General features: G+C 35.5%; 1 protein-coding gene across 1 annotated transcript; it reads left to right on the top strand.

The window, feature by feature from the left end:
- The first annotated feature begins 672 nt into the window (after positions 1-672).
- LOC123566294 (NADH-quinone oxidoreductase subunit B-like) lies at positions 673-13,493 on the top strand. The gene is made up of 6 exons (XM_045360249.2): positions 673-736; positions 5,947-6,085; positions 8,371-8,509; positions 10,104-10,283; positions 11,510-11,645; positions 13,269-13,493. The coding sequence occupies exons 1-6, from the start codon at positions 721-723 to the stop codon at positions 13,364-13,366; spliced, it is 708 nt and encodes a 235-aa protein (XP_045216184.2). The 5' UTR covers positions 673-720; the 3' UTR covers positions 13,367-13,493.
- Positions 13,494-26,550: the final 13,057 nt, after the last annotated feature.

The raw sequence follows: 26,550 nt of genomic DNA, 5'->3' as shown, positions 1-26,550 counted from the left end.
GCAAATAACACGAAAATATTACTTACGTTAGAATTAAAATGTTTTAAAGCTACATTAACAAGAAAGATTATCTTATTTAATATTTTTTTGTAAGAAATTATGATGAAAAGCAAGATATAAGCTATTTTAAACATCCCTGTTGCCATGGTTACTTCAAACTTTAAGAAAAATAGGGTAACATGTAAAGTGCTTGGTGTTTTGCTAATAATATTACCCAAATATTCCATGTTGGTCATTAACAGAATGGCACTGAAGCCGTCGAAAAAAACTGTTTTCATACCTAGTTGTTTAAAAATGAGAAAAAATGCGTTACCATGGAAACACGAGCCCCGCGACATATATATTTTAAGCTTATATTAGAAAGCTAACGCGCATACTAGTAAAATTATTAATTATGCAGACCTCTACGGATATCAATGAAACCAAAATGCACTGAAAACTATTAAATATACGCATTTTCCTTCTTCTTTCTATATAAAATACCTTTAAAGGGTCATGTTTTTCAAACCTGTATAAAAACTGAACTTGAAGGGCCAGAGATAAAAGAAATTGAGATTGTAGCAGTCAAAACATTAAATTACACGAAACACAAAAAATTGCTGCGGTTAAACTAATTTGAATTTACCCTGGTAACAAGGTAACCTACCTCCTTAATGTATCGAAAACCTTTTTCCCCTATGTACAACAACAACAACTTTGAAAGCAACAACAACAACAAAAATGGCTGCTAGGACAGGTATTCCAAAGTTTTCGTGACAATGCAGGAAAATGCATGAATTTCTTCTACAAATGCAAAATGTTTTTAAAAATATTTTACAGATATGTTCTTCCTTTAAATCTGCTTGTTTACAAGATCAAAAATTATCGCAATAGTCAAGGTCTTTGACATTTATCTCTGACCTTGCCTTTGAAAAAAAAATTACGAAATTCGTTTCATAATAATGATGCATGGTGTATCTCTCGGTTTAAATAGATTATTTTAGACAGGTTTACATCCCAGACGTGTTAATATATGTTTATATAGTAATATATTGATGCTGCTTAGTCTTAGATCTAGATAATTGTGTTTAAGCTCAGCGCAAATGTACTAGTGTTTGGATAGACAATATTTCGGATGACAGGAATAAATATGTCCAGCCCATAATTCTTCTTCATCTTTTAGTTACTAAAGCCCTCCATAACTTATGGTGTTTGTACATAAAATTGACTTTTAAATTTGCGGGAATATAAAGGTTATTGTCATGTCTGCATGTTTTTTTTCGGTATGACTGAATAGCGAAATCTAGTAGATTTCGCAAAATCTACTCAAATTAGCGAAATCTAGACATAAAATTTAAACTAATGAATATTTTTAAAAATCGTTTAAAGCTTTTATTAAAGATATAAATTTACGTGTGTATGCCAATTTTCAAGAAAATATATTTATATTTAAGGTGTTTTTGAAGCGAAAAACGTATACGGGTCTAGATTTCGTCCGATTCTACATGCGCGGAAATCTCAAGTGTCAGGCAAAATCAAGATATAAAATCTAAAGTGATGAAATTTCTTTCTAAATCTTTTTAGGTTTTTATTAAGAATATATTTATAAGTTTGCATGTCAATTTTCAAGAAAAAATATTTATATATAAGGTGGTTTTGAAACGAAAAACGTATACGGGTGATGATTTCGCCAGAGTTTATATGGGCAGAAATTTCAAGTGACAAGTAAAATCAAGACATAAAATTTAAAGTGATGATTTTCTAAAAAAAAAATCCTTTAAAGGTTTTATTCAGAATATATTTCTACGTGTGCAATTTTCAAGAAAAAATATTTATTTAAAGTTTGGTTTTAAAACGAAAACGTATACGGATGTTGATTTCGCCAGATTTTATATGCGAAGAAATCTCAAGTGACAGGCAAAATCAAGACATAAAATCTAAAGTGATGAATACTTTTCAAAATCCTTTTAAGCTTTTATTAAGAATATATTTCTACGTGTGCATGTCAATTTTCAAGAAATTTTTTTTATACTAAGTATTAATTAGAAACGAAAAATATATACGGATGTGATTTGCCAGATGGTCAGTGACATGCAAAACAAGTCAAAATTAAAGTAGTGAATAATTTTTAAAATCCTATTAAGCTTTTATCAGGAATAAAAATATACATTTGCATGTCAATTTTCAAGAAAAATTTATATTTAGGGTGTTGAAGCGAAAACGTATACGGGTTTGTTTCGCAGATTTATATGCGAAGAAATCTCAAGTACAGGCAAAATTCAGACAAAATCTAATGTATACTAAATCTTTTAAGCTTTATTAAAAATACATTCACTGTGCATGTCAGTTTTCAAGAAAAAATATTTATAATTTTCAAGGTTCTGCAAAAAATATTTATATTTACAAGTTCTGAAAGAATATCCTATGCGAATGTTGATTTCGTCCTATTCTGCGCGAAAAAAAAATCAACTCGAAAAATTAAAAGTTTGTATTATTTATTAAAATCGTGTTGAGCCGTTATTGAGAATATAATTATGTTTGCACGTGTCATATTTATCGATCATCATCTAAATTTTTTAATACCTGAAAGAGATTGTATTCAACAATGATTGGAGAAAGAATGCATATATGAATGACATTAAGAAAATGGGCCATATCCTAAACATTTAACTTCAATTTAATTCTTAGAAAGACGTTTTCATATGGAAAATGTGTTAATGAAAAATAAATTGCAAATCTAAATAATTACTGTTTTTCACATAATAAACTAATAATTGTCGGATGATATAAATCGGCTCAATTTTGACCGAATGATTACCTGCTGCATTTCGCACCTCTTTAAACGTGTGAGAAAACCACCTTTAATTAAATTATTGTTTACCCCCGCTTAACTAATTGGATTAAATTTAATTTGATTAACTAATCAACTGTATGTGCCGACCAGTGTGACGACCGTTGTATCTTCTGTGAGATAAGATTAGAAATATTTAACTTACAGAAATCAAATTTTTGTAGAAAATTATAGTCTCTGTATATCAACGGATTGCAGTTCCGTGAAAATTGTTGGAACGAGCGTAAAACACAATCGCATTATTTAGATACATCTGGGATTATTTTCGTCATGTTGAAATCGTAATTTCAAATCCAAGTGATGTTTAAATATTAGTGTACTGATTATACACTCATAGACTTTTAAAATCGGTCACAACTATAACTGCGATATTTTTAATAATATTTAAATTACACGACTGAAATTTCGTTCCTTAAAACTTAAAAGAGTTGATTTTGCCTCTCAGTTGAGATTTTAGCGCATATAAATTCTGGCGAAATCAACATCCGTATAAGTTTTTCGTTTATTAATCATACTAAATATAAATACTTTTTCCTGAAAATTGACATGCACACATAGAAATATATTCTTGATAAAAGCTTAGAAGGATTTTCAAAAAATATCCATCACTTTAAATTTTATGACCTGTCACTTGAGATTTCCGCGCATATAGAATCGGGCGAAATCTAGGCCCGTATAATTGTGTTTTTCGCTTCAAAACCACCAGAAATATAAATATTTTTTCTTGAAAATTGACATGCTAACGTATATTTATATTCCTGATAAAAGCTTTGTGTATTGTGTTGTATATTGCCACCGTGTGCATTGCATGTAACACTGTCCCACTGCAACACGGTCCAGTTATTATCACACCTTCCTTATTTGATTAAATTACCAGATTATTATGAAAATAAGTAGCATCTTTAAAACCCAATTTAGATTTAATATTGGAATAATGCATCAAGATACACCCGTATACGTTATACAAAACAATACTATTTTTCGACATATAAATGTGGAATTATATAATAAATAATACAAACTTATAATTAACGATTTGATTTTGCTTCCGCGCAGAATAGGATGAAAGGAACACTCTTATAGGATTTTCTTTTCAAAACCATGCTAAATATTAGTATTTTTTCTTTAAATTTGACTTGGACAGGTAGAAATACATTCCGAATAAAAGCTCAAAAGGAGGTTTAAAATATTCATTACCTAAGAATACATGTCTCGATTCTGTCTGACACTTGAGAGTTTTGCGCATATAGAATCAGGCAAATTCATAGGCTTTCTTTTCAAAGCCACACTAATTATTATTATTTCTTGAAACTTAAAATGGACAGGTAGAAATATATTCCTAATAAAAGCTCACAAGGATTTTTTTTTAAAAACTCTCATTCCTTAAAATTTTAAGATTTGATTTTGCCTCTCAGTTGAGATTTCAGCGCATATAAAATCGGGCGAAATCAACATCATTATATGTTATTAATCATACTAAATATAAATATTTTTTCCTGAAAATAGACATGCACACGTAGAAATTTATTCTGAATAAAACCTTTAAAGGATTTTCAAAAAATATCCATCACTTTCAATTTTATGTCTTGATTTTGCCTGCCACTTGAAATTTCTGCGCATATAAACTCTGGCGAAATCATCACCCGTATATGTTTTTCGTTTCAAAACCACCTTATATATAAATATTTTTTCTTGAAAAATGACATGCAAACTTATAAATATATTCTTAATAAAAACCTAAAAAGATTTAGAAAGAAAATTCATCACTTTAGATTTTATATCTTGATTTTGCCCGACACTTGAGATTTCCGCACATGTAGAATCGGGCAAAATCTAGACCAGTATACGTTTTCGCTTCAAAAAAAACCGCTAAATATAAATATTTTTTCTTGAAAATTGACATGCACACGTAAATTTATATTTCTAATAAAAGCTTAAAATGATTTTTAAAAATATTCATAAGTTTAAATTTTATGTCTAGATTTTGCCTGCCACTTGAAATTTCTGTCCATATAAACTCTGGCGAAATCATCACCCGTATACGTTTTTCGTTTCAAAACCACCTTATATATAAATATTTTTTCTTGAAAATTGACATGCAAACTTATAAATATATTCTTAATAAAAACCTAAAAAGATTTAGAAAGAAAATTCATCACTTTAGATTTTATATCTTGATTTTGCCTGACACTTGAGATTTCCGCGCATGTAGAATCGGGCGAAATCTAGACCCGTATACGTTTTTCGCTTCAAAACCACCCTAAATATAAATATTTTTTCTTGAAAATTGGCATGCAAACGTAGATTTACACTTTTAACAAAAGCTTAAAAGGATTTTTAAAAATATTCATTAGTTTACATTTTATGTCTAGATTTCGCTAATTTGATTAGATTTCGCGAAATCTACTAGATTTCGCTATTCAGTCATACCCGTTTTTTTTTTATCTTTGAGATACACATTCAGAAGCTGGTTTTATTTGATCAGTAGGCCACTGTTTACACATAAATTTTGACTTGCTGAAAGGGCAATATGATTTTTTGAGTAGTTCTAGCTAGGTCTGCGAGATAACCTTGACAGTTAAGCATAGTTTTTGACAACATTTTACTCATTGCTGTAAATATGTTATACTTCTTCATATCTAATTTCTAAACAGACGTCAGCTTGTCAGCTTTCCTTTAACTCCATTAAAGTTATATTGAGAAAAAAGGCATGATCTAGATAGACTGTAAGAGGCCAGAAAGAAGTACCGAAAACATGTCCTTTTGCATTGTGGGAGTAGATAAAATTGACATCTGATTTTTTTGCTTAGTAAAAAATCTAAAACATGAAAAATTATTACTGACCAGTGATATTTTACAAGTTGTTAACAATGGTATTAAACTTTTTATTCAATGGAAGTTGTAACACAGATACTTAAAAGATTCTTTCATCCTGTTGATCTTAACTAATTATATAAAACTTTTAATTATATTAAAGCAAAAGCATATTTTTAAATTGCACTACAGAGTGTTTTATTCTAAATTAGTTATTTATAGTCATCAATGAAATAATGACTGTTGATGAAGCTGAAATTTTGAGATTTATTTATTCATACATTGATCTTTTTTTATTTCAGTTTGGCAGCATTGTGGGCGCATACAGCCGATGCTATGCCAGTTGTCACGGCAACCAGCAGCTGTTGCAAGTGCTCCATCACGTGATCTATATACAATAAATAAACAGAATGAAAAAGACAAAGAGGAGAAGAGTCTGATGTAAATATACCATGCAGGGCTCAAATTTAACTTTCATTTACCAAGTAGCTTTTTTTCTTACTTGCTAAATCTGAAAATCTACTTGCAAATTTAGACTTTCAATTAAAAATGTTAAAATATCATTTAAAATCATGTTAGAACATTAATATTATTTGCAGGGTTTTCCTTGAAGTATAATGTTGTGTGTTTTAGCTTAAAATCACCCTCAAAATAATTCTGAACGCGTCATTGATGGCACAACTTAACTACCAGCCGAAATGACGGCGACGCAAATTTTCGTACCCAATATTATAAGTAAGTACCGATTCGCGCATAGGTACGAAGTAGACACAGGGATATAAACTAGCTATTTTTATTTAGGGGTGCAGACTGTCAAAAATAAATGTTTAACATTAGGTATAAGGGCATTTTCTCCAACAATTTAGGGGCCCAGCCCAAAATCTAGGGGCTATGGGCTACTGGGCCCCTGTTAATTTATGTCCCTGTAGTAAGGTAGACTGCATTCTAGATTTAATTATCGGATAGACCTCTACGTCTCTTTATTCGGTAAACCATTCAACAAAAATGGCTCAGCAACAAAAGATGACATGTTTTCTGTCATCTGCACGCAAGGAAACTCCTGTCACTTCCTCGTCCTCAAACACAACTGAAACGGAATCTGCAAAAATTAACAAAAAACGCTGCAATTTCGACTGTTATTTGTACTCTCAAAAAAATTTGTGTGATGTTTTTATCTACTCACATTCCATGAAATCTACTTGCATTTAGCGAGTGCAAAATTTGAACCCTGCCATGATAATCTTTTTATATGCCATTAAGATTATGATTTCTGCCCACTATTTTCAATATATTCAGCAGCAGAGTCTTGGTAGGGCAATCTTGAATAAAGCAGCAGCTTCATAAATAAGTACATAACTATAAAAATGATTCTAATTTTAGCAGACATTCACACCTTTTTATGCCCCTGAAGGTGGGCATATTAAAATAGCGCCGTCCATCCGTCCGTGCATGTGTCCGTGTAAATTCTTGTCCGGGCTGTAACTCTGCCATCTATGAAGGGATTTTGAAATAACGGGGCATAAATGTTCACCATAATGAGATGATGTGTTGTGTGCAAGACCCAGACCCCTAGCTGCAAGGTCACAGAGGTCGGAGGTTAACAGGGTCTGTTTCATGTCTGGTCCATAACTCTGCCATCCATGAAGGGATTTTGAAATTATTTGGCATAAAATGCTTTCTCATAATGAGATGATGTATCTTGCGTAAGACCCCGACCCCTAGCTCCAAGATCAAGGTCACACTAAGAAGTCAAAGTTTAACAGGGTCTGTTTCGTGTCCGGTTCATTACTCTGCAATTCATCAAGGGATTTTGAAATTACTTTGCATAAATGTTCCCTACAGTGAGATGACATGTCATGCGCAAGACCAAGACCCCTAGCTCTTAAGGTCAAGGTCACACTTGGAGGTTAAAGGTTAAACTTGGTCTGTTTCTTGCCTGGTCTATAACTCTGCCATCGGTGAAGGGATTTTAAGATTACTTGGCATAAATGTTCCCTCTATTGAAATGATGTGACATGCGCAAGACCCAGACCCCTAGCTCCTAGGTCAATGTCAGACTTAGAAGTCAAAGGTAAACATAGTCTGTTTCTTGTCCAGTCAATAACAACTATTTTTTAAGGGATTTTAAAATTACTTGGCACAAATGTTCACTATAACGAGTTGACGTGTCATGCGCAAGACCCAGACCCTTAGCTCCAAGGTCAAGGTAACCTTTGGAGAATTTTTTTTGTCTGGTCACAAAATGATTCATACCTTAACTGTTCTGGCATATTTTGCGCAGCATTCTTGGGCACGCATCGGGGGGGCCAGTGTCCAGTGGCTACCAGAAATTTTTTTCTGGTAGCCCAGCATTTTTTTAAGTTGCCCAGAAATTTAAACCCCGAAAGTATAAACTTGCTCTATCCAAACCCAACATACGGAGATGTGAGAATCAAAGGGGTCTGAAACAATGTTTGGTTAATAAATTTAAATTGATATAAATGCCCAAGGCATTTGTCACTAATATTGACAGCTCTTGGTTATTTTTGTTTACAAGCATGTTGTTATATATATAGGAATAAATGTACAGTATTCAATGAATTTCTAATGTATAAACTCAGCCTTGTGCCAGCATGTTTATACCAGGGAATACTTTATCAAAATGCATCTTAAAAAGGGACAATCAAAGTACAAAGTTCATGTCGCATGGCAACACATGATTTAGAGATTGTTTTGCTTTATTTCAGGGTAATACCAAACAGAGGAGCTATGTCGCCTCCAGATGTTAAATTGAAACCATTCTCACCATTTCCTGCGAAATTCAGTGACAATAAATTAGATTTTGCCCTAGCTAAAGTTGATGATCTTGTTAACTGGTCAAGAAAGGTAATTAATGAAAAGTTTTCTTCTGCTCCTTAATACACCAAATCTGTGACGGGGCTTTTTTGTATTTTGGCTTTATTATTATTATTATTATACCAGATTTGTTGAGCGCCCTTTTCATATGGAATATACGTTCAAAGGCGCTTTATTTTGCAAGATCTTGATAAAAATTATGTATTATATTATATATCTTTCTTGGTAAAGGCCTCAGGGTGTGATAGTAGGAACTTTTAATTTTGAAAATAATCATGATAATAGATGTCATTAATTTTGTCAATTCATTTGTATATTCTACAAAACTTTTTGAAGTCATCTTGATCCGTGAAGAAAAAACATTGCAGTCAGAGGTGTTTAATTTTCCCTGCGGATCTATGTATGGAAAACTTCGATTTTATAACTGTGAAACTGGTTAGCAGTATAGGGCCATCATGGTCCTCTTGTCTTATTTCTTGAAATTATATCAAATGTTGCTTGTATGCTAAAATACCCTGAAGCTAAATATTTTACAATCCACCAATAAAGTAAAAAAAAAAAAAAAAATTAATCTTTATGGTTTTCAAAATAGAACAAATAAACATTTGAAATACTATGTCAATTTTTTTTATTTTTTTTTAAATGAATTCAAAATCTAACCAGGTATTTTGAAAAATATGTAAAGTTCCAGTTATCATCTTCAGAGTTCTTTATAATGATGTATATTAGGATTGGTATTACAAGACTTAAATATTTAAAGTGGCATTATGCACATCTTACTCACAATACTGCACATAGTGTGTTTTTGGTGAATGTTTTATAAAAGCAATTTCTGGTTGCTGTGCATTTAAATTTGTTAAATTAATTATAATGCCGCATGAGTATTTCAAGTTGATGCATCAGAAATAAAGAAATCAGACTAATAAAATAATAGTTCTTTTCTTCAATCTTCTATGCAGTGATCTCCCTTACCTACAGGTAGAGATTTCTGAAGTTGAAGGGAAGCAAAGTCATATTTGGAAACTTATTATTTCGTACTGGTAACAGAGTTTGGTATATAGGGTTTAAAGCTATAATTTCCTCCACCCTTTTTACACACACATCTATTTCAGCTGGATTTTTACTTGAAAAATGAGCATAATTCCACTTTAATAAGAAATGGAAGAAAAACAATGAAAAGATTGATCAAACAGTAAAAACAAAGTATTAAGAGAAATCAAAAATTCATTTGCCATGATGAGTGCTGTAAAGTGATATTTAGAAATTGTAAAATATCTTAATTTTCAGTAAAATGTGATTTTAAAAGTTAATGGAAGGACCAATAAAATGGCAGTATTTTGGCATACCTGAGCAAGAATATATTACTCTGTCTTATTGTTGAACTACCTAGCAGTATATGTGTGTCCTTTGTCTTTATAGCAGTAGCTAGTCCAGTTTCATCAAACTAGCTTCCAGAAATCAGGCATATGACTGTTGTTTTTTTTTTGCATTGTGTTGAAACTGACCAATTGCAGTGTTGCATTTTGAAACTGGTCCCAACTTCAAATAAACATGTAAAAAAGGATATTCAGTTTTTGAGAAAACCACGAATTAGGTAATAGAAGTAAGTACCTTATATTTTCAGTATTCTTTATGGCCGCTGTCCTTTGGATTGGCATGCTGTGCTGTAGAAATGATGCACTTTGCTGCACCACGTTATGACATGGATCGTCTTGGTGTCGTATTTCGAGCCACTCCACGACAGGCTGACTGTATTATTGTGGCTGGAACGGTCACTAACAAAATGGCACCAGCTTTGAGAAGAGTAAGATTTGTTTATTGGTGACTTGTTTTAGTACAGAGAACTGAACAAAAGTGTAAAAACATCAAAAACTAGGAAATTTGCTTTATTGTGAAATTGATTAAATACTCTGTTGAATGTCTTCATGAACTGTGACGTCCTCCTTGTTACCACTGAATGTCTTCAATGAACTGTGATGGCCTCATAATAACCACTGAATATCTTCATGAGCTGTGACATCCTCGTAGTTACCACTGAATGTCTTCATGAACTGTGATGGCCTCATAATAACCACTGAATATCTTCATGAACTTTGACGTCCTCATAGTTACCACTGAATGTTTTCATGAACTGTGACGTCCTCATAAGAACCACTGAATGTCTTCATGAACTGTGACGTCCTCATAGTTACCACTGAATGTCTTCATGAACTGTGACATCCTCATAATAACCACGGAATGTCTTCATGAACAGTAACGTCCTCATAATAACCAATGAATGTCTTCATGAACTGTAATGTCCTCATAGTTGCCACTGAATGTCTTCATGAACTGTGACGTCCTCATAGTTACTCTGATTAATCAACCTCCAGACAAATTTTTTATCAGAATTTTTTATAGATTCCAAGAATTAATTCTGAGGCAAGACACTGTTTGGTTCACTTGTTTTATGCAGATATTTTGTTTAAATTTCATTTAAGTTTCTTAATTCTTTCATCTGGTTTAAGTTCATAATTTGTTATAGAAAGATCATGCAGTATTTGCAGCTATTAATAGCACTATCCAAAGATAGCTTCCACTTACTTATTTAGGTCAAAGCCCGCCCGCTTAGCTCAGTAGGTAGAGCGTCGGTCTACGGATCGCGGGGTCGTGAGTTCGATCCTCGGGCGGGGCGTATGTTCTCCGTGACTATTTGATAAACGACATTGTGTCTGAAATCATTAGTCCTCCACCTCTGATTCATGTGGGGAAGTTGGCAGTTACTTGCGGAGAACAGGTTTGTACTGGTACAGAATCCAGGAACACTGGTTAGGTTAGCTGCCCGCCGTTACATGACTGAAATACTGTTGAAAAACAGCGTTAAACCCAAAACAAACAAACAATATTTAGGTCACTGTGATGACAGAGTTAGTTTTACATTCATGATGTAAACTCAAAAGGATGAAATGTAGATATTCTTTCACACTGTATAGAATTGTCATCATGATTGAATAAATGATGGTAATAATGTTTTACAAAATTACATTACAGATATATGATCAGTTGCTGCCACCGAAATGGGTGATTTCTATGGGAAGCTGTGCCAATGGTGGTGGCTACTACCACTATTCTTACTCAGTGTTGCGGGGCTGTGATAGAGTTATACCTGTTGATATATATGTACCAGGTAAATACTATGTAATTAATATAAGCTCTGGTGTGCCATTGGCAAGGTTGAGAGTGTTTGACATCATACATCAGTTGTATTGAGATTTTGTCAGAATTTCACCCACATGTTTGTTTATACTTTTGAAATCGCCTTTGTATGACCCTAAAAATGGGCACTCATAGTTGTCTTTGTCTGTCTGTCATGTATGTCTCAAAAAGTACTTCACCTAGTGTTATTTTACCTCAGAATTGTTATTAGAATGTTGTGCACATGGTGTTTTAACTGTGATTTCACACAGCCAGACCAGAGTTATGTCCTTTGACTTTGTCAAAAAATATGCATACATTGGCAGGAGGGGGGTACCAGTGTCCTATGGACATGCATCTAATTTCCAGTCTTACTCAGACATATCAAATAATACTGTCTGTTTAGTTGGATGGTCTTGTGGAGGCAAACATGTTGGCATTTACCTCATTGATAGCTTAAAGAGACTAGTAAAATCTTTCCATATATTTGGAATCCTCTTGCATTCTTTTATTTTATGGTTTTGTTGAAATACTTGGAATTATCCATGTGATACAATCCATACCAGTTACTCTTATGAAATTGTATATTACATTAACCTTCGCCTTGCTAAATTTCTTAAATGGACTGATCCATCTTATAATTTGGACATTACCATTAACTGTTGAAAGGGGTGCTTACCAAAAAGATACTGACTGAATAGTGAACAGTGCAGATCATGATTAGACTGCATGGATGTGCAGGCTGATCATAATCTTCACTGGTTGCAAAGGCAGAATAAATCATTCAGAGCACGATAAGGGTTAATACAAATTTTACGTTTAAAACAGGTTGAAAATTAATCTGCATTATGTATTGATTTCTAATTTCTAATTTTACATGTTAAAATGGGAGGAATAATGTAGTCACACTTTATTCTTAATAGTATTTTTCTCAAATTTTGTAACCTTATGCTGCAAATAATACAAGAGTTGTCAGAGGAGACAGTGCAGTATTTGGATACTTGATTGTGAAACATATGGTATGTCTTGGGAAACTGGAACTATCACTAGAGCGATTAATACATGTAACTCTGATGTGGATGATGATGTCTAAAAAAATAAAAATGAGCATTTAGAATACGCAACAATATCCACAATAATGAATGCCCAAGTGACCTTCAGTCCACTGCAGTTTTCAGTTTCCAAGTTACTTTTGTATGGTGGAAGATTTCCTTTTGGTTTTACAAATATAGTTAGGGCCAATAAATTTGATATTTTCCTGAACTGAATACTTCTTTAACTTCAGAATAGTATCAGAAAAGCCAAAGCTTATACATGACTCAAATACAGTTTCAATGTATTCAAGAACAAGAAAATGGATGTATAAAAAGAAAACATCAAAATTTTTGTTGTATGAAAAAAGTTATTCTATTGGCTGGTGAATGGTGATGGTTCTTCCCTTGGGTCGACCAGTGCCAATGGACACCTAGATTCTCCTACTTGTAAAAGCTGGAAAATTACCATATCATCTGACGACTCAATATCCAACAGAACAGTTACAATTTTAGGAAACAAATTGCACCCCAAAAAATAGAATTAGAAATAATACTGGTTACAATGTGATCTTGTTTTTCAGGCTGTCCACCATCAGCAGAGGCTCTCACATACGGAATCTTACAGTTACAGAAGAAGATGAAATATATGAATAAGACACAATCATATTTCCGAAAATAATTTTGCAACTTCTTCAAACTAAACTTTATTCCACCTTTGATACTCTGATAGGATATAGTGATGAGAAACCTATAAACTAGTGAGAATTATTACTCGTCTTTGTTACAAGACATATAACCAGCATGCTGTTCAAAATAAAAAAGTAACTTCTTGACATTGCACATCATTTATTCATTAAGATGATAAAACCGTTAGTATTTAAATAATGTACATATTTCAGTATGTAGCAGTTTGAAATCTTAAGTTTTTTCATGTGTTTTTTGTAAAATACTTGATTCATTTGGTATTATATGAGAAACCCAAAGTATAGAAAATTTCTGTATGCTATTAAAACTAAAGGAAACAAACTCAATATTTTTCAGCTATTAGTAAGCCATGTTTTTATCGAGTGTTAAGATTGTATACTATTTAATTTTTTGGAATTGTAGAAGTCATGATGTTTTACAATAAAAACTTTACAAAATGGCATCATTTTTTCTGGTCAAGTTAGAGCCACTATAAAAGTCTGGAGTAAGATTTATATTCTCCCCAATACATGCCAAATGATGTCAAATACATATTATTTTGATAGTTTTAATAATCATTGCGCATAAGTTTTATATGTGGATATACTAATGACAAATTATTCAGTCTGATGTTTACTTCAAAACTGACCTTCCACACAAAGGTCTTTTACCTGTAGTAAGGATTTTTCTGTTAACATAACTTAGGGGCACAAGATTTTCCTTTATGTGTATCAATAAAATAATGACATGCGGTCTACCTATAGTTAAATAGTTGGTTATGACCAGCAAATGGCCCCTATTGATTTTGAGATCAGTAGGTCAGAGGCCAAGGTCACAGTGACCCAGAAGTGTTAAGACAGTTTCCGGATGATAACTCAAGAATGCTTGGGCCTAGGATCATGAAAGTTGAAAGGGAGGTTTGTCATGACCAGCAGATGACCCCTATTGATATTGAGATTAGTAGGTCCTGGAACAGTTGAGCAGTTTCTGGATGATAACTCAAGAATGCTTGGGCCTAGGATCATAAAAGTTTAGGGAGGTTGGTCTGACCAGCAGATGACCCCTATTGATTTTGAAGTCAGTAGGTCAAAGGTCAAGGTCACCGTGACCCGGAACAGTTAAATGGTTTCCAGACAATAACTTGAGAATGCTTGGGCCTAGAATCACGAAACCTGATAGGGAGGTTGATCATGATCAGCAGATGACTCATATTTATGTTGAGGTCAGTAGGTTAAAGGTCAAGGTCACAGTGACCCGGAACAGTTGAATAGTTTCCGGATGATTACTCAAGAACACTTGGGCCTAGGGTCATGAAATTTGATAGAGAGGTTGGTCATGACCAGCAGATGACCCCTAATGATGTTGAGGTCAGTAGGCCAAAGGTCAAGTTCACAATTACCTGGAACAGTTAAACCGTTTCTGGATGATAACTTGAAAACGCTTAGGCCTAGGACCACGAAAATTAATAGGGAGGTTGATCATGACCAGCAGATGACCCCTATTATTTTGAGGTCAGTAGGTCAAAGGTCAAGATCACACTGACCCAGAACAATAGAACTTTTGTGTACAGTGACAAAATAATTTCTGTTCCTTGTGCAATTACTGAATGCATCAAGGGGGGCATTTCGTGTACTACAAGCTCTTGTTTTTAGCTCACATGTCACAAAGTGACAGTGTGAGCTTTTGTGATCACGCAGCGTCCGTCGTCCGTGCGTGCGTGCGTAAACTTCTGCTTGTGACCTCTCTAGAGGTCACATTTTTCATGGGATCTTTATGAAAATTGGTCAGAATGTTCATATTAATGATATCTAGGTCAAGTTCGAAACTGGGTCACGTGCGGTCAAAAACTAGGTCAGTAGGTCTAAAAATAGAAAAACCTTGTGACCTCTCTAGAGGCCATATTTTTCACAAGATCTTCATGAAAATTGGTTAGAATGTTCATCTTGATGATATCTAGGTCAAGTTCGAAACTGGGTCACGTGCCGTCAAAAACTAGGTCAGTAGGTCAAATAATAGAAAAACCTTGTGACCTCTCTAGAGGCCATATTTTCCATGGGATCTGTATGAAAGTTGGTCTGAATGTTCATCTTGATGATATCTAGGTCAAGTTCGAAACTGGGTCAGCTGCGATCAAAAAATAGGTCATTAGGTCTAAAAATAGAAAAACCTTGTGACCTCTCTAGAGGTCATACTTTTGACTGGATCTTCATTAAAATTGGTCAGAATGTTCACCTTGGTAATATCTAGGTCAAATTCGAAACTGGGTCACGTGCCATCAATAACTAGGTCAGTAGGTCAAATAATGAAAAAACCTTGTGACCTCTCTAGAGGCCATACTTTTCATGGGATCTGTATGAAGGTTGGTCTGAATGTTTATCTTGATGATATCTAGGCCAAGTTCGAAACTGGGTCAACTGTGGTTAAAAACTAGGTCAGTAGGTCTAAAAATAGAAAAACCTTGTGACCTCTCTAGAAGCCATATTTTTCACAAGATCTTCATGAAAATTGGTCAGAATGTTCACCTTGATGATATCTAGGTCAAGTTCGAAACTGGGTCATGTGCGGTCAAAAACTAGGTCAGTAGGTCAAATAATAGAAAAACCTTGTGACCTCTCTAGAGGCCATATTTTTCATGGGATCTGTATGAAAGTTGGTCTGAATGTTCATCTTGATGATATCTAGATCAGTTTCGAAACTGGGTCAGCTGCGGTCAAAAACTAGGTCATTAGGTCTAAAAATAGAAAAACCTTGTGACCTCTCTAGAGGCCATACTTTTGAACGGATCTTCATGAAAATTGGTCAGAATGTTCACCTTGGTGATATCTAGGTCAGATTTGAAACTGGGTCACGTGCCATCAATAACTAGGTCAGTAGGTCAAATAATGAAAAAACCTTGTGACCTTTCTAGAGGCCATATTTTTCATGGGATCTGTATGAAAGTTGGTCTGAATGTTCATCTTGATGATATCTAGGTCAGATTCAAAACTGGGTCACATGAGTTCAAAAACTAGGTCACTATGTCAAATAATAGAAGAAAAAAAACGACGTCATACTCAGTTCAAAACTGGGTCATGTTGGGACAGGTGAGCGATTCAGGACCATCATGGTCCTCTTGTTTAATTTGTTATACTGGATTCCAGTCCGTACGTCTGTCTGTAGACGAAATTTGTCTGGGCTATTTCTCAGCAATTACTTGCCAGATTCCATCAAACCTTCGTGATTATTGTCGGTACCAAGCCTAGTTTTGTATGTGCCAAGCGAGTTCCATTTGGATGATTTTTCATGAAGTTATGGGCCTTTATTAATTTTTTCTTTATATGTATATATGGAAAAAAAATTTCCACGCTGTTTCTCAGCAATCGTTTGCCAGATTTCCATCAAACTTTGTAATGATTATCAGTACCAGGCCTACTAGTTATGCATGGGCGAAGCGGGTTCCATACGGACGATTTTTTAGTATATGGAGAGCTATCCTACTCGCCCCAGCGTCGGTGCCTGGTTAAATTTTTGATGCACTTTCTCTTTTTTCTCCTTATCTCTGTTATTACTTGATGGATTTGCTTCAGACTTAAAATACTTATTCCTCATCATCACCCACATCATCTGACATAACTCTCACACTAAAATTTTATGAATTATCCCTCCTTTTTACTTAGAATTTCAGGTTAAAGTTTTGGAGCACTTTCACTCTCTCAGTTATGGATTTGATTCAAATTTAAAATAGTTGTTCTACATCATCACCCACATCATATGACACAAGGTCCATAACTCTGGCACCAATGTTTCATGAATTATGCCCTCTTTTTACTCAGAAGTTCAGGTTAAAGTTTTGGTGCACTTTCACCCTATCACAGATATTACTAAATGGATTGGGTTCAAACTTAAAATAGTTGTTCCACATCATCACCCACATCATATGACACAAGGAACATAACTCTGGTGCCAATTTTTCATGAATTATGCCCCATTTTACTTAGAATTTCAGGTTAAAGTTTTGGTGCACTTTCACTCTATCACAGTTATTTAACTAAATGGATTGGATTCAAACTTAAAACAATTGATAGACATCATCACCCACATCATAAGACACAAGGAACTCTGGCACCAATCTTTCATGAATTATGCCCCGTTTTTTACATAAAATTTCGGGTTAAAGTTTTGATGCCCTTTCACTCTTCATCTGGTATTACCAAACAGATTTGATTCAAACTTTGTAGTTGTTCCTTAGATGGTCTTCTTTAAAAAAATTGTTCAAAAAATTGAATTCCATAAAGAACTCTAGTTTCCATGGAAACGGAAAGGAATAACTTAAAAAATCTACTTGTCCAAAACCACAGGGCCTAGGGCTTTGATATGTAGCATCATCTAGTGGTCCACTACCAAGATTGTTCAAATTATTACCCTAGGATCAAATATGGCTCCGCCTTAGGAGTCACATGGTCCATATAGACTTCTATAGGGAAAAAATTAGAAAATCTTGTATAAAACCACATGGCCTTGGGCTTTGTTATTTGGTATATAGCATCATCTAGCAGTCCTCTACCAAGATTGTTCAAATTATCTCCCCCAGGGACAAATATGGCTTGCTCTGGAGGTCACACGGTTTATACAGACTTATATAGGGAAAACCATTGCCGATCAGTAACTTGAGAACCAGAATGTTGAAACTTCATAGGATGATTGGACATGCAGAGTAGATGACCGCTATTGATTTTGGGGTCACTCCACCAAAGGTCAAGATCACAGGGACCAGAACATGGAAATCCATTTCCAATCAGTAACTTGAGAACCAATTGACTTACAGAATAGATTTTTGTAGAAAAGCACATGTCTTCCTCAATGCATAGTAGTAATACGCAGTAAGTCAATAGGGGACACGAGCGAAAGTCAAAGAGACACTGGTTGGCTGCAATAGGGATCATCTACTTGGCATTTCCAATCATCCCACGAAGTTTCAACATTCTGGGGCTAGTGGCTCTAAAATTTTGGTTTGGAGATGGTTTTCTACGTTCTGGCCCGTGACCTTGACCTTTGATTGAGTGACCCTAAAATCAATAGGGGTCATTTACTCTACATTCTGGGTCAAGTGGTTCTCAAGTTATTGATGGGAAAGAGTTGTCCGTGCTTAGGCACCTGTGACCTTGACCTTTGCTCAAATGACCCAAAAAACGATAAGGTTCATCTACTCGTAAGTCCTATCACCCTATTAAGTTTGAAGGTTCTGGGTCAAATGGTTCTCGAGTTATTGATCGGAAACCGTTTTCCATGTTCTTGTCCCTGTGACCTTGAACTTGATCAAGTGACCCAAAAATCAATAGGGGTCATCTACTCCATAAACCCTATCACCTGTCATCTTATGACGTTTCAACCATTGTGTCTGAAATCATTCGTCCTCCACCTCTGATTCATGTGGGAAAGTTGGCAGGTACTTGCTACGAACAGGTTTGTACTGGTACAGAATCCAGGAAAACTGGTTAACTGCCCGCCGTTACAGGACTGAAATACTGTTGAAAAATGGCGTTAAACCCAAAACAAACAAACAAAAAAATGACGTTTCAACATTCTGGGTCAAGTAGTTCTCAAGTTATTGATCAGAAACAGTTTTCCATGTTCAGGCCCTTGTGACCTCGACCTTCAATCTAGTTACCACAAAAATAATGGGGGTCATCTACTCCATAAGCCCTATCACCTGTCAAATGGTTCTCTAGTTATTGATCAAAAATGAAGTGTGATGGACAGATGGCCCCTTTGACCTTGATCTTTGATGGAGTGACCCCAATCACTGTAGTAATATGGTATATAAGTCCTATCATCCTATGAAGTTTGAAGGTTCTTGGTCAAATGGTTCTCAAGTTTGATTAGAAATAGATTTCTATGTTCTGGCCCCTGTGACCTTTGACCCCAAAACCAATAGGTCAATCATCCCAAGAAGTTTCAACATTCTGGGCATAGTGGTTCTCAAGTTATGAATAGGAAACGTTTTTCCATGTTTTGGCCCCAGTGACCTTGATCTTTGATGAAGTGGCCCTAAAATAGATAGGGTAATCTACTCTGCATGTCCAGTTATCCTATGAAGTTTCAACATTCTGGGCCAACCAGTTCTCAAGTTATTGATCGAAGAGCTTTCCATGTTTAGGTCCCTGTGAAATCATTTGGGGTCATCTACTCTACATTTCCAATAGCTAACATTTCACGAAAAACCAACGTCTCCCACTATTTACCATGCAGACAGTGTGAAATGTCTCAAATTAAGGGACATACTCTGAACCATAACATTCCAACAAAATGTAATGATCACTCTAAATTTGGTGGAATTCAAACCAGTGGTACAGGATTAGGACAGACATCAGAGAATTTGACAAATGAAGGGCCATGACTCAACTGAAAATCATTAAACAGGAATATGCTGATGAAATATACAACTATGCTTCACACTGATCACTCACAGGGTTGAGACTTCAGCCAGATTTTAAATGTCAAGTGGTGTCATCACTGTAAAATACAAACAAGAGATCACAGAGTGATCTTGGCGCCCACCATTGTGCCATTTTTGAATGTTCCAAATTTCAAGATCAAAATCGGGGTCAAATTTCATTTCGGTACAGAACACTGTGAATGTGGTCCATGCATGTGGTCCGAAGTTGAAGCCTGTAGCTTTAGAAATGTGAAAGTATATCACTAGGTCAATCTCAAGATTAAAGTTCATTTTAGTACACAAAACTATGCATGCGGTCCAAATTTGAAGGCTGCAGCTTGAAAAATGTGAAAGTAGGTCACTAGGTCAAAATCAAGGTCAAATTTCATTTCGGAACACAAAACTACGCATGTGGTCCAAATTTGAAGCCTGTACCTTCAAAAATGTGAAAGCAGGTCACTAGGTCAATGTCAAAGTTTGTTTCGAGACACAAACATATGCCTGCAGTCCAAATCTGAAGGCTGTAGCTACAGAAAAGTAGCCTAGGTCACTAGGTCAAGATCAAGGTTCATCTTGCTTCTCAAAACTATACATGTGGTCCAAATTTGAATGTTGTAGGTTATCGACAAAAAGAAGTTTTTCCCTATATAAGTCTATATGAACCATGTGACCCCCGGGGCGGGGCCATATTTGACCCTAGGGGAATAATTTTAACAAATTTGGTAGCGAACCACTTGATGCTGCTACATTACAAATATCAAAGCCCTAGGCTTTGTGGTTTGAACAAGAAGATTTTCAAAGTTTTTCCTTACATAAGTCTATGTAAACCAGGTGACCCCCAGGGTGGGGCCATATTTGACCCTAGGGGGATAATTTCATCTTAGTGGAGGACCACTAGATGATGTCACATACAAAATATCAAAGCCCTAGGCCCTGTGGTTTTGGACAAGAGGTTTTTCAAAGTCTTTCCCTATATAAACCATGTGACCCCCGGGGCAGGGCCACATTTGACCCTAGGGGGATAATTTGAACAAACTCGGTAGAAAACCACTAGGTGATGCTACATTACAAATATCAAAGCCCTAGGCTTTGTAGTTTGGACAAGAAGATTTTCAAAGTTTTTCCCTATATAAGTCTATGTAAACCGTGACCCTCAGGGTGGTGCCATATTTGACCCCAGGGAAATTATTTGAACAATCTAGGTAGAGGACCACTACATGATGCTTCATACCAAATATCAAAGCCCTAGGCCCTGTGCTTTTGAACAAGAAGATTTTCAAAGTTTTTCCCTATATAAATTATAAAAATAAAGGGCCATAACTCACTCAAAAATTGTTGAACCAGTCTGATTTTCAGGGGGACACAACTAGGGTACAAATACATCATTCTGACAAAGTTTGGTCAAAATCCCCCCAGTAGTTTCTGAGGAGATGCGATAACGAGAAATTGTTAATGGACGGAAGGACAACGGACCACAGACGCAGAGTGATTTGAATAGCCCACCATCTGATGATGGTGGGCTAATTAAGGGCAATAACTCTGCTGAAAATCACTGAACTGGAACACGCCAACAATATTTAAATTGGTCTTAACATCAACTGCTACTGAAAAGTTTGGTGGAAATCTAAGAGAGGTGGCCAAAACTTATCGACTAATCAAGGGCAATTACTCTGCTAAAGAGCTGTCCATAAGACAGCCATTGCTCAACTATTCGAACTGTTGGCCAAGATACAAGAATATTACCCTAAATGTTAAAATATCTATAGAGTTTCAATCCAGTATCTACATTAGTTTTGGAGATAGTAATTTGCATGCAAAACTTTTAACCACAAGTTTTAAAGTTCAAAAGGGGACATAATTTTGTAAAATACATGTCACAGTTAAGGGGCTTGATGCTTCAATTCAATATTTGCATTAGTTTTGGAGATAGTAACTTGCATGCAAAACTTTAACCAGGATCTTTTAAGTTATTTGGCCAAAATTAGTTATTGACCTAGAAAATGAAAAAATAAATTTCAAAGCTATATGCCTTTAAATACTAGCTATATGTACTTGCACACAAAACTTTATATAGAAATTGCATTTGTAAACAAGAGGACCATGATGGTCCTGAATCGCTCACCTCTTCCCACATGACCCAGTTTTGAGTATGACGTCGTTTTTTCTATTATTTGACATAGTGACCTAGTTTTTCAGCTCATGTGACCCAGTTTTGAACTTGACCTAGATATTATCAAGATAAAAATTCTGACCAATTTTCATGAAGATCCATTGAAAAATATGGTCTCTACAGAGGTCACAAGGTTTTTCTATTATTTGACCTATGGACCTAGTTTTCGAAGGTAAGTGACCCTGTTTTGAACTTGATCTAGATATCATCAAGGTGAACATTCTCACTAATTTTCATGAAGATCTCATGAAAAATATGGCCTCTAGAGAGGTCACAAGGTTTTTCTATTTTTATACCTACTGACCTAGTTTTTGATCGCACGTGACCCAGTTTCGAAACTGACCTAGATATCATCAAGGTGAACATTCAGATCAATTTTCATGAAGATCCATTGAAAAATATGGCCTCTAGAGAGGTCAAAACATTTTAATTATTTTAGACCTACTGACCTAGTTTTTGACCGCAGTTGACCCAGTTTCAAACTTGACCTAGATATCATCAAGATGAACATTCAGACCAACTTTCATACAGATCCCATGAAAAATATGGCCTCTAGAGAGGTCACAAGGTTTTTTTATTATTTGACCTACTGGCCTAGTTTTTGACCGCACGTGACCCAGTTTCGAAACTGACCTAGAAATCATCAAGGTGAACATTCAGATCAATTTTCATACAAATCCCATGAAAAATATGGCCTCTAGAGAGGTCACGTTTTTGCATTATTTGACCTACTGACCTACTTTTTGAAGGCACATGACCCACTTTCAAACTTGACCTAGATATCATCAAGATGAACATTCAGACCAACTTTCATACAGATCCCATGCAAAATATGGCCTCTAGAGAGGTCACAAGGTTTTTCTATTATTTGACCTACTGACCTAGTTTTTGATGGCACGTGACCCACTTTCAAACTTGACCTACATATCATCAAGGTGAACATTCAGATCAATTTTCATGAAGATCTCATGAAATATATGGCCTCTAGAGAGGTCACAAGGTTTTTCTATTTTTAGACCTACTGACCTAGTTTTTGACCATACGTGACCCAGTTTCGAATTTTACCTAGATATCATCAAGATGAACATTCAGACCAACTTTCATACAGATCCCATGGAAAATATGGCCTTTAGAGAGGTCACAAGGTTTTTCTATTATTTGACCTACTGACCTAGTTTTTGACGGCACGTGACCCACTTTCGAACTTAACCTAGATATCATCAAGGTGAACGTTCTGACCAACTTTCATGAAGATCTTATGAAATATATGGCCTCTAGAGAGGTCACAAGGTTTTTCTATTTTTAGACCTACTGACCTAGTTTTTGATGGCACGTGACCCAGTTTCGAACTTGACCTAAATATCATCAAGGTGAACATTCCGACCAATTTTCATGAAGATCTTGTGAAATATATGGCCTCTAGAGAGGTCACAAGGTTTTTCTATTTTTAGACCTACTGACCTAGTTTTTGATGGCATGTGACCCAGTTTCGAACTTGACCTAGATATCATCAAGATGAACATTCTGACCAACTTTCATAAAGATCCCATGAAAAATGTGACCTCTAGAGTGGTCACAAGCAAAAAGTTTACGGACGGACAGACGCACGCACGGACGGACGGACGACGGACACCGCACGATCACAAAAGCTCACCTTGTCACTTTGTGACAGGTGAGCTAAAAAGCGCATGTCTCCCCCAAAGTCCTATAGGCAAGAAGTCAATAGGGGTCAGGAGCGAAAGTCAAAGAGACACTGATGGTTGGCTGCGATAGGGATCATCTACTTGGCATGTCACTGTTCAGGCTCCTGTAACCTTGACCTTTGATCAAGTGACCCCAAAATAAATAGGGGTCATCTACTCTGCATGTCCAATCATCCTATTAAGTTTCAATATTCTAGGTCGTGGTTCTCGTTATTTTCCAGAAATGATTTTACATGACCTGGCCCCTGTGACCTTGACCTTTAATAGACTGCCCCAAAAATCAATACAGGTCATCTACTCTGCATGTTCAATCATCCTATGAAGTTTCAACATTCTGGGTCAAGTGGTTCTCAAGTTATTGATCGGAAATTGTTTTCCATGTTCAGGCTCCTGTGACCTTGACCTTTAAGAGTGACCCCAAAATCGATAGCGGTCATCTACTCTGCATGTTCAATCATCCTATGAAGTTTCAACATTCTGGGACAAGAGGTTCTCAAGTTATTGATCGGAAATGGTCGGGAATTTGAGCAAGTGTCTTCTAGAGTGTAAAAAGCTTTTCCTTCGAGTTGACGTTTTGACCCTGCATGACCCAGATTCAAAATCCTACAAGACTTTATGATACCAAACATTCTGACCAAGTTTTATGAGGACTGAATCGACAATGTGGCCCCCAGAGAGTAAACAAGCTTCTTCTTTGATTGGACCTAGTTTTTGACCCCACATGACCCAGATTGAAACTCGTCCCATATTTCATGAAGACAAACATTCTGACCAAGTTCCTTGCACATCAGATGAAAAATGCAACCCCTACTGCACACACAGTTTAGACCGGATGACCTCGTTTTTGACCCCAGACCACCTTTTACCCATATTCAAATTTGACTTAGATTTCATCAAGACAAACATTCTGACTAATTCTCACGAGTTTCAAACTTAAAATGTGGTCAAGAGTGCAAACAAGATCTTCCTTTGATCTGGCCTAGTGACCTATTTTTTGACCAAACGACCAAGATTCGAACTGGCCTAGAGATCATCAAGAAAAACATTCTGACCAAGTTTCATGAAGATAGGGTAATAAATTAAAATGTGGCCTCTAAAAGTGTTAACAAGCATTTCCTTTGATTTAACCGGGTGACATAGTTTTTGACCCCACATGACCCAGAGGTCATGAAGACACTCTTGACAAATTCTCATGAGTTTCAAACTTAAAATGTGGTCTCTTAGAGTGTAAACAAGATTTTCCTTTGATCTGGCCTACTGTCTGACCCCACATAACCCAGTATCGAACTTGACCTAGAGATCATCAAAACAAACATTCTGACAAAGTTTTATATAGATTGGATCAACTGTGGCCTCTAAAGGTGTTAACAAGGCAAATGTTGACGCACAACAGTGACCATTCACAATAGCTCACCTTGAGCACTTTGTGCTCTGGTGAGCTAATAAGAAAATGCCCAAGATATACACAATTCTGCTTTGTCATGATCACTTTTGTGATCGGCCTGGTGGAGTCACAGGACATCATTTACATGGCAGCATTACTGCATAAAGGCAACATCCATGAAATGCATTCAGGGCTCCAGATAAGATGCAGATTAGCATAAATTATGCTTTGAAATAATGCATATAATTATTACGTATGCATACAAAAACGTACAAGAAAATACAGAAACGCCCACAATAACTTTTTTCCAGAGTAAATAAAATCTGAATCATCTAAATGCTTTATGTAACAGTACGGTCGGCATTAATTCTCCCACAGAGAACGTACACATGCATTGAATGGTACTCTATAAACCTAAGATAAACTATATTATACACTCAATGAGTGCGTAAATCAAATACTTTGGAAACAATATTGATGGTACGGTAGTGTATTTTAAAGCGGTGTCGATATAAAATTTCAACTTCCAGTGTGGAGTAAACAACAAAATGTCTCTTTCTATGAATGTAAAGTGAACAAACATTCTAAGCATTTTTAAACCAACAAAAACGATCCCCAAAACATATTTACAGGTATATTGAATATTCTTCTGGATTTAGTAGCTAGTGTTTTAAGCAAAAACAAGTCAAGGGAGAAAAAAAAGCAACAAGAGATCACAGAGTGATCTTGGCGCCCACCAATGTGCCATTTTTGAGTGTTCCAAATTTCAAGACTTATTGACTAGCTCAAGGTCAAATTTCATTTCTGTACACAACACAAATCTATGCATGTGGTCCAAATTTGAAGCCTGTACCTTCAAAAATGTGAAAGTAGGTCACTAGGTCAATGTCAAGGTCAAAGTTTGTTTCGGTACACAAAACTATGCATGTGGTCCTAAATTTGAAGCCTGTAGCTACAGAAATGTGAAAGTAGGTCACTAGGTCAATCTTAAGGTCAAAGTTCATTCGGTACACAAAACTATGCAAGTGGTCCAAATTTGAAGGCTGTAGCTTGAGAAATGTAAAGTAGGTCACTAGGTCAAATCCAGGTCAAATTTTACTTCGGAATACAAAAACTATGCATGTGGTCCAAATTTGAAGCTGTACCTTCAAAAATGTGAAGTAGGTCACTAGGTCAATGTAAAGGTCAAAGTTTGTTTTGGTACACAAAACTATGCATGTGGTCCAAATTTGAAGGCTGTAGCTTGAGAAATGTAAAAGTAGGTCACTAGGTCAAAATCAAGGTCAAATTTTACTTCGGAATACAAAACTATGCATGTGGTCCAAATTTGAAGCCTGTACCTTAAAAATGTGAAAGTAGGTCACTAGGTCAATGTAAAGGTCAAAGGTCATTTCAGTACACAAAACTATGCAAGTGGTCCAAATTTGAAGGCTGTAGCTTGAGAAATGTAAAAGTAGGTCACTAGATCAAAATCAAGGTCAAATTTTATTTCAGAATACAAAACTAT

The sequence above is a fragment of the Mercenaria mercenaria genome, chromosome 8 (genome assembly GCF_021730395.1).
Source record: "Mercenaria mercenaria strain notata chromosome 8, MADL_Memer_1, whole genome shotgun sequence".
In the NCBI taxonomy this organism is placed as follows: domain Eukaryota; kingdom Metazoa; phylum Mollusca; class Bivalvia; order Venerida; family Veneridae; genus Mercenaria; species Mercenaria mercenaria.
The sequence above is the reverse complement of the archived record's forward strand: the minus strand, read 5'-3'. Positions and strand labels throughout refer to the sequence as shown.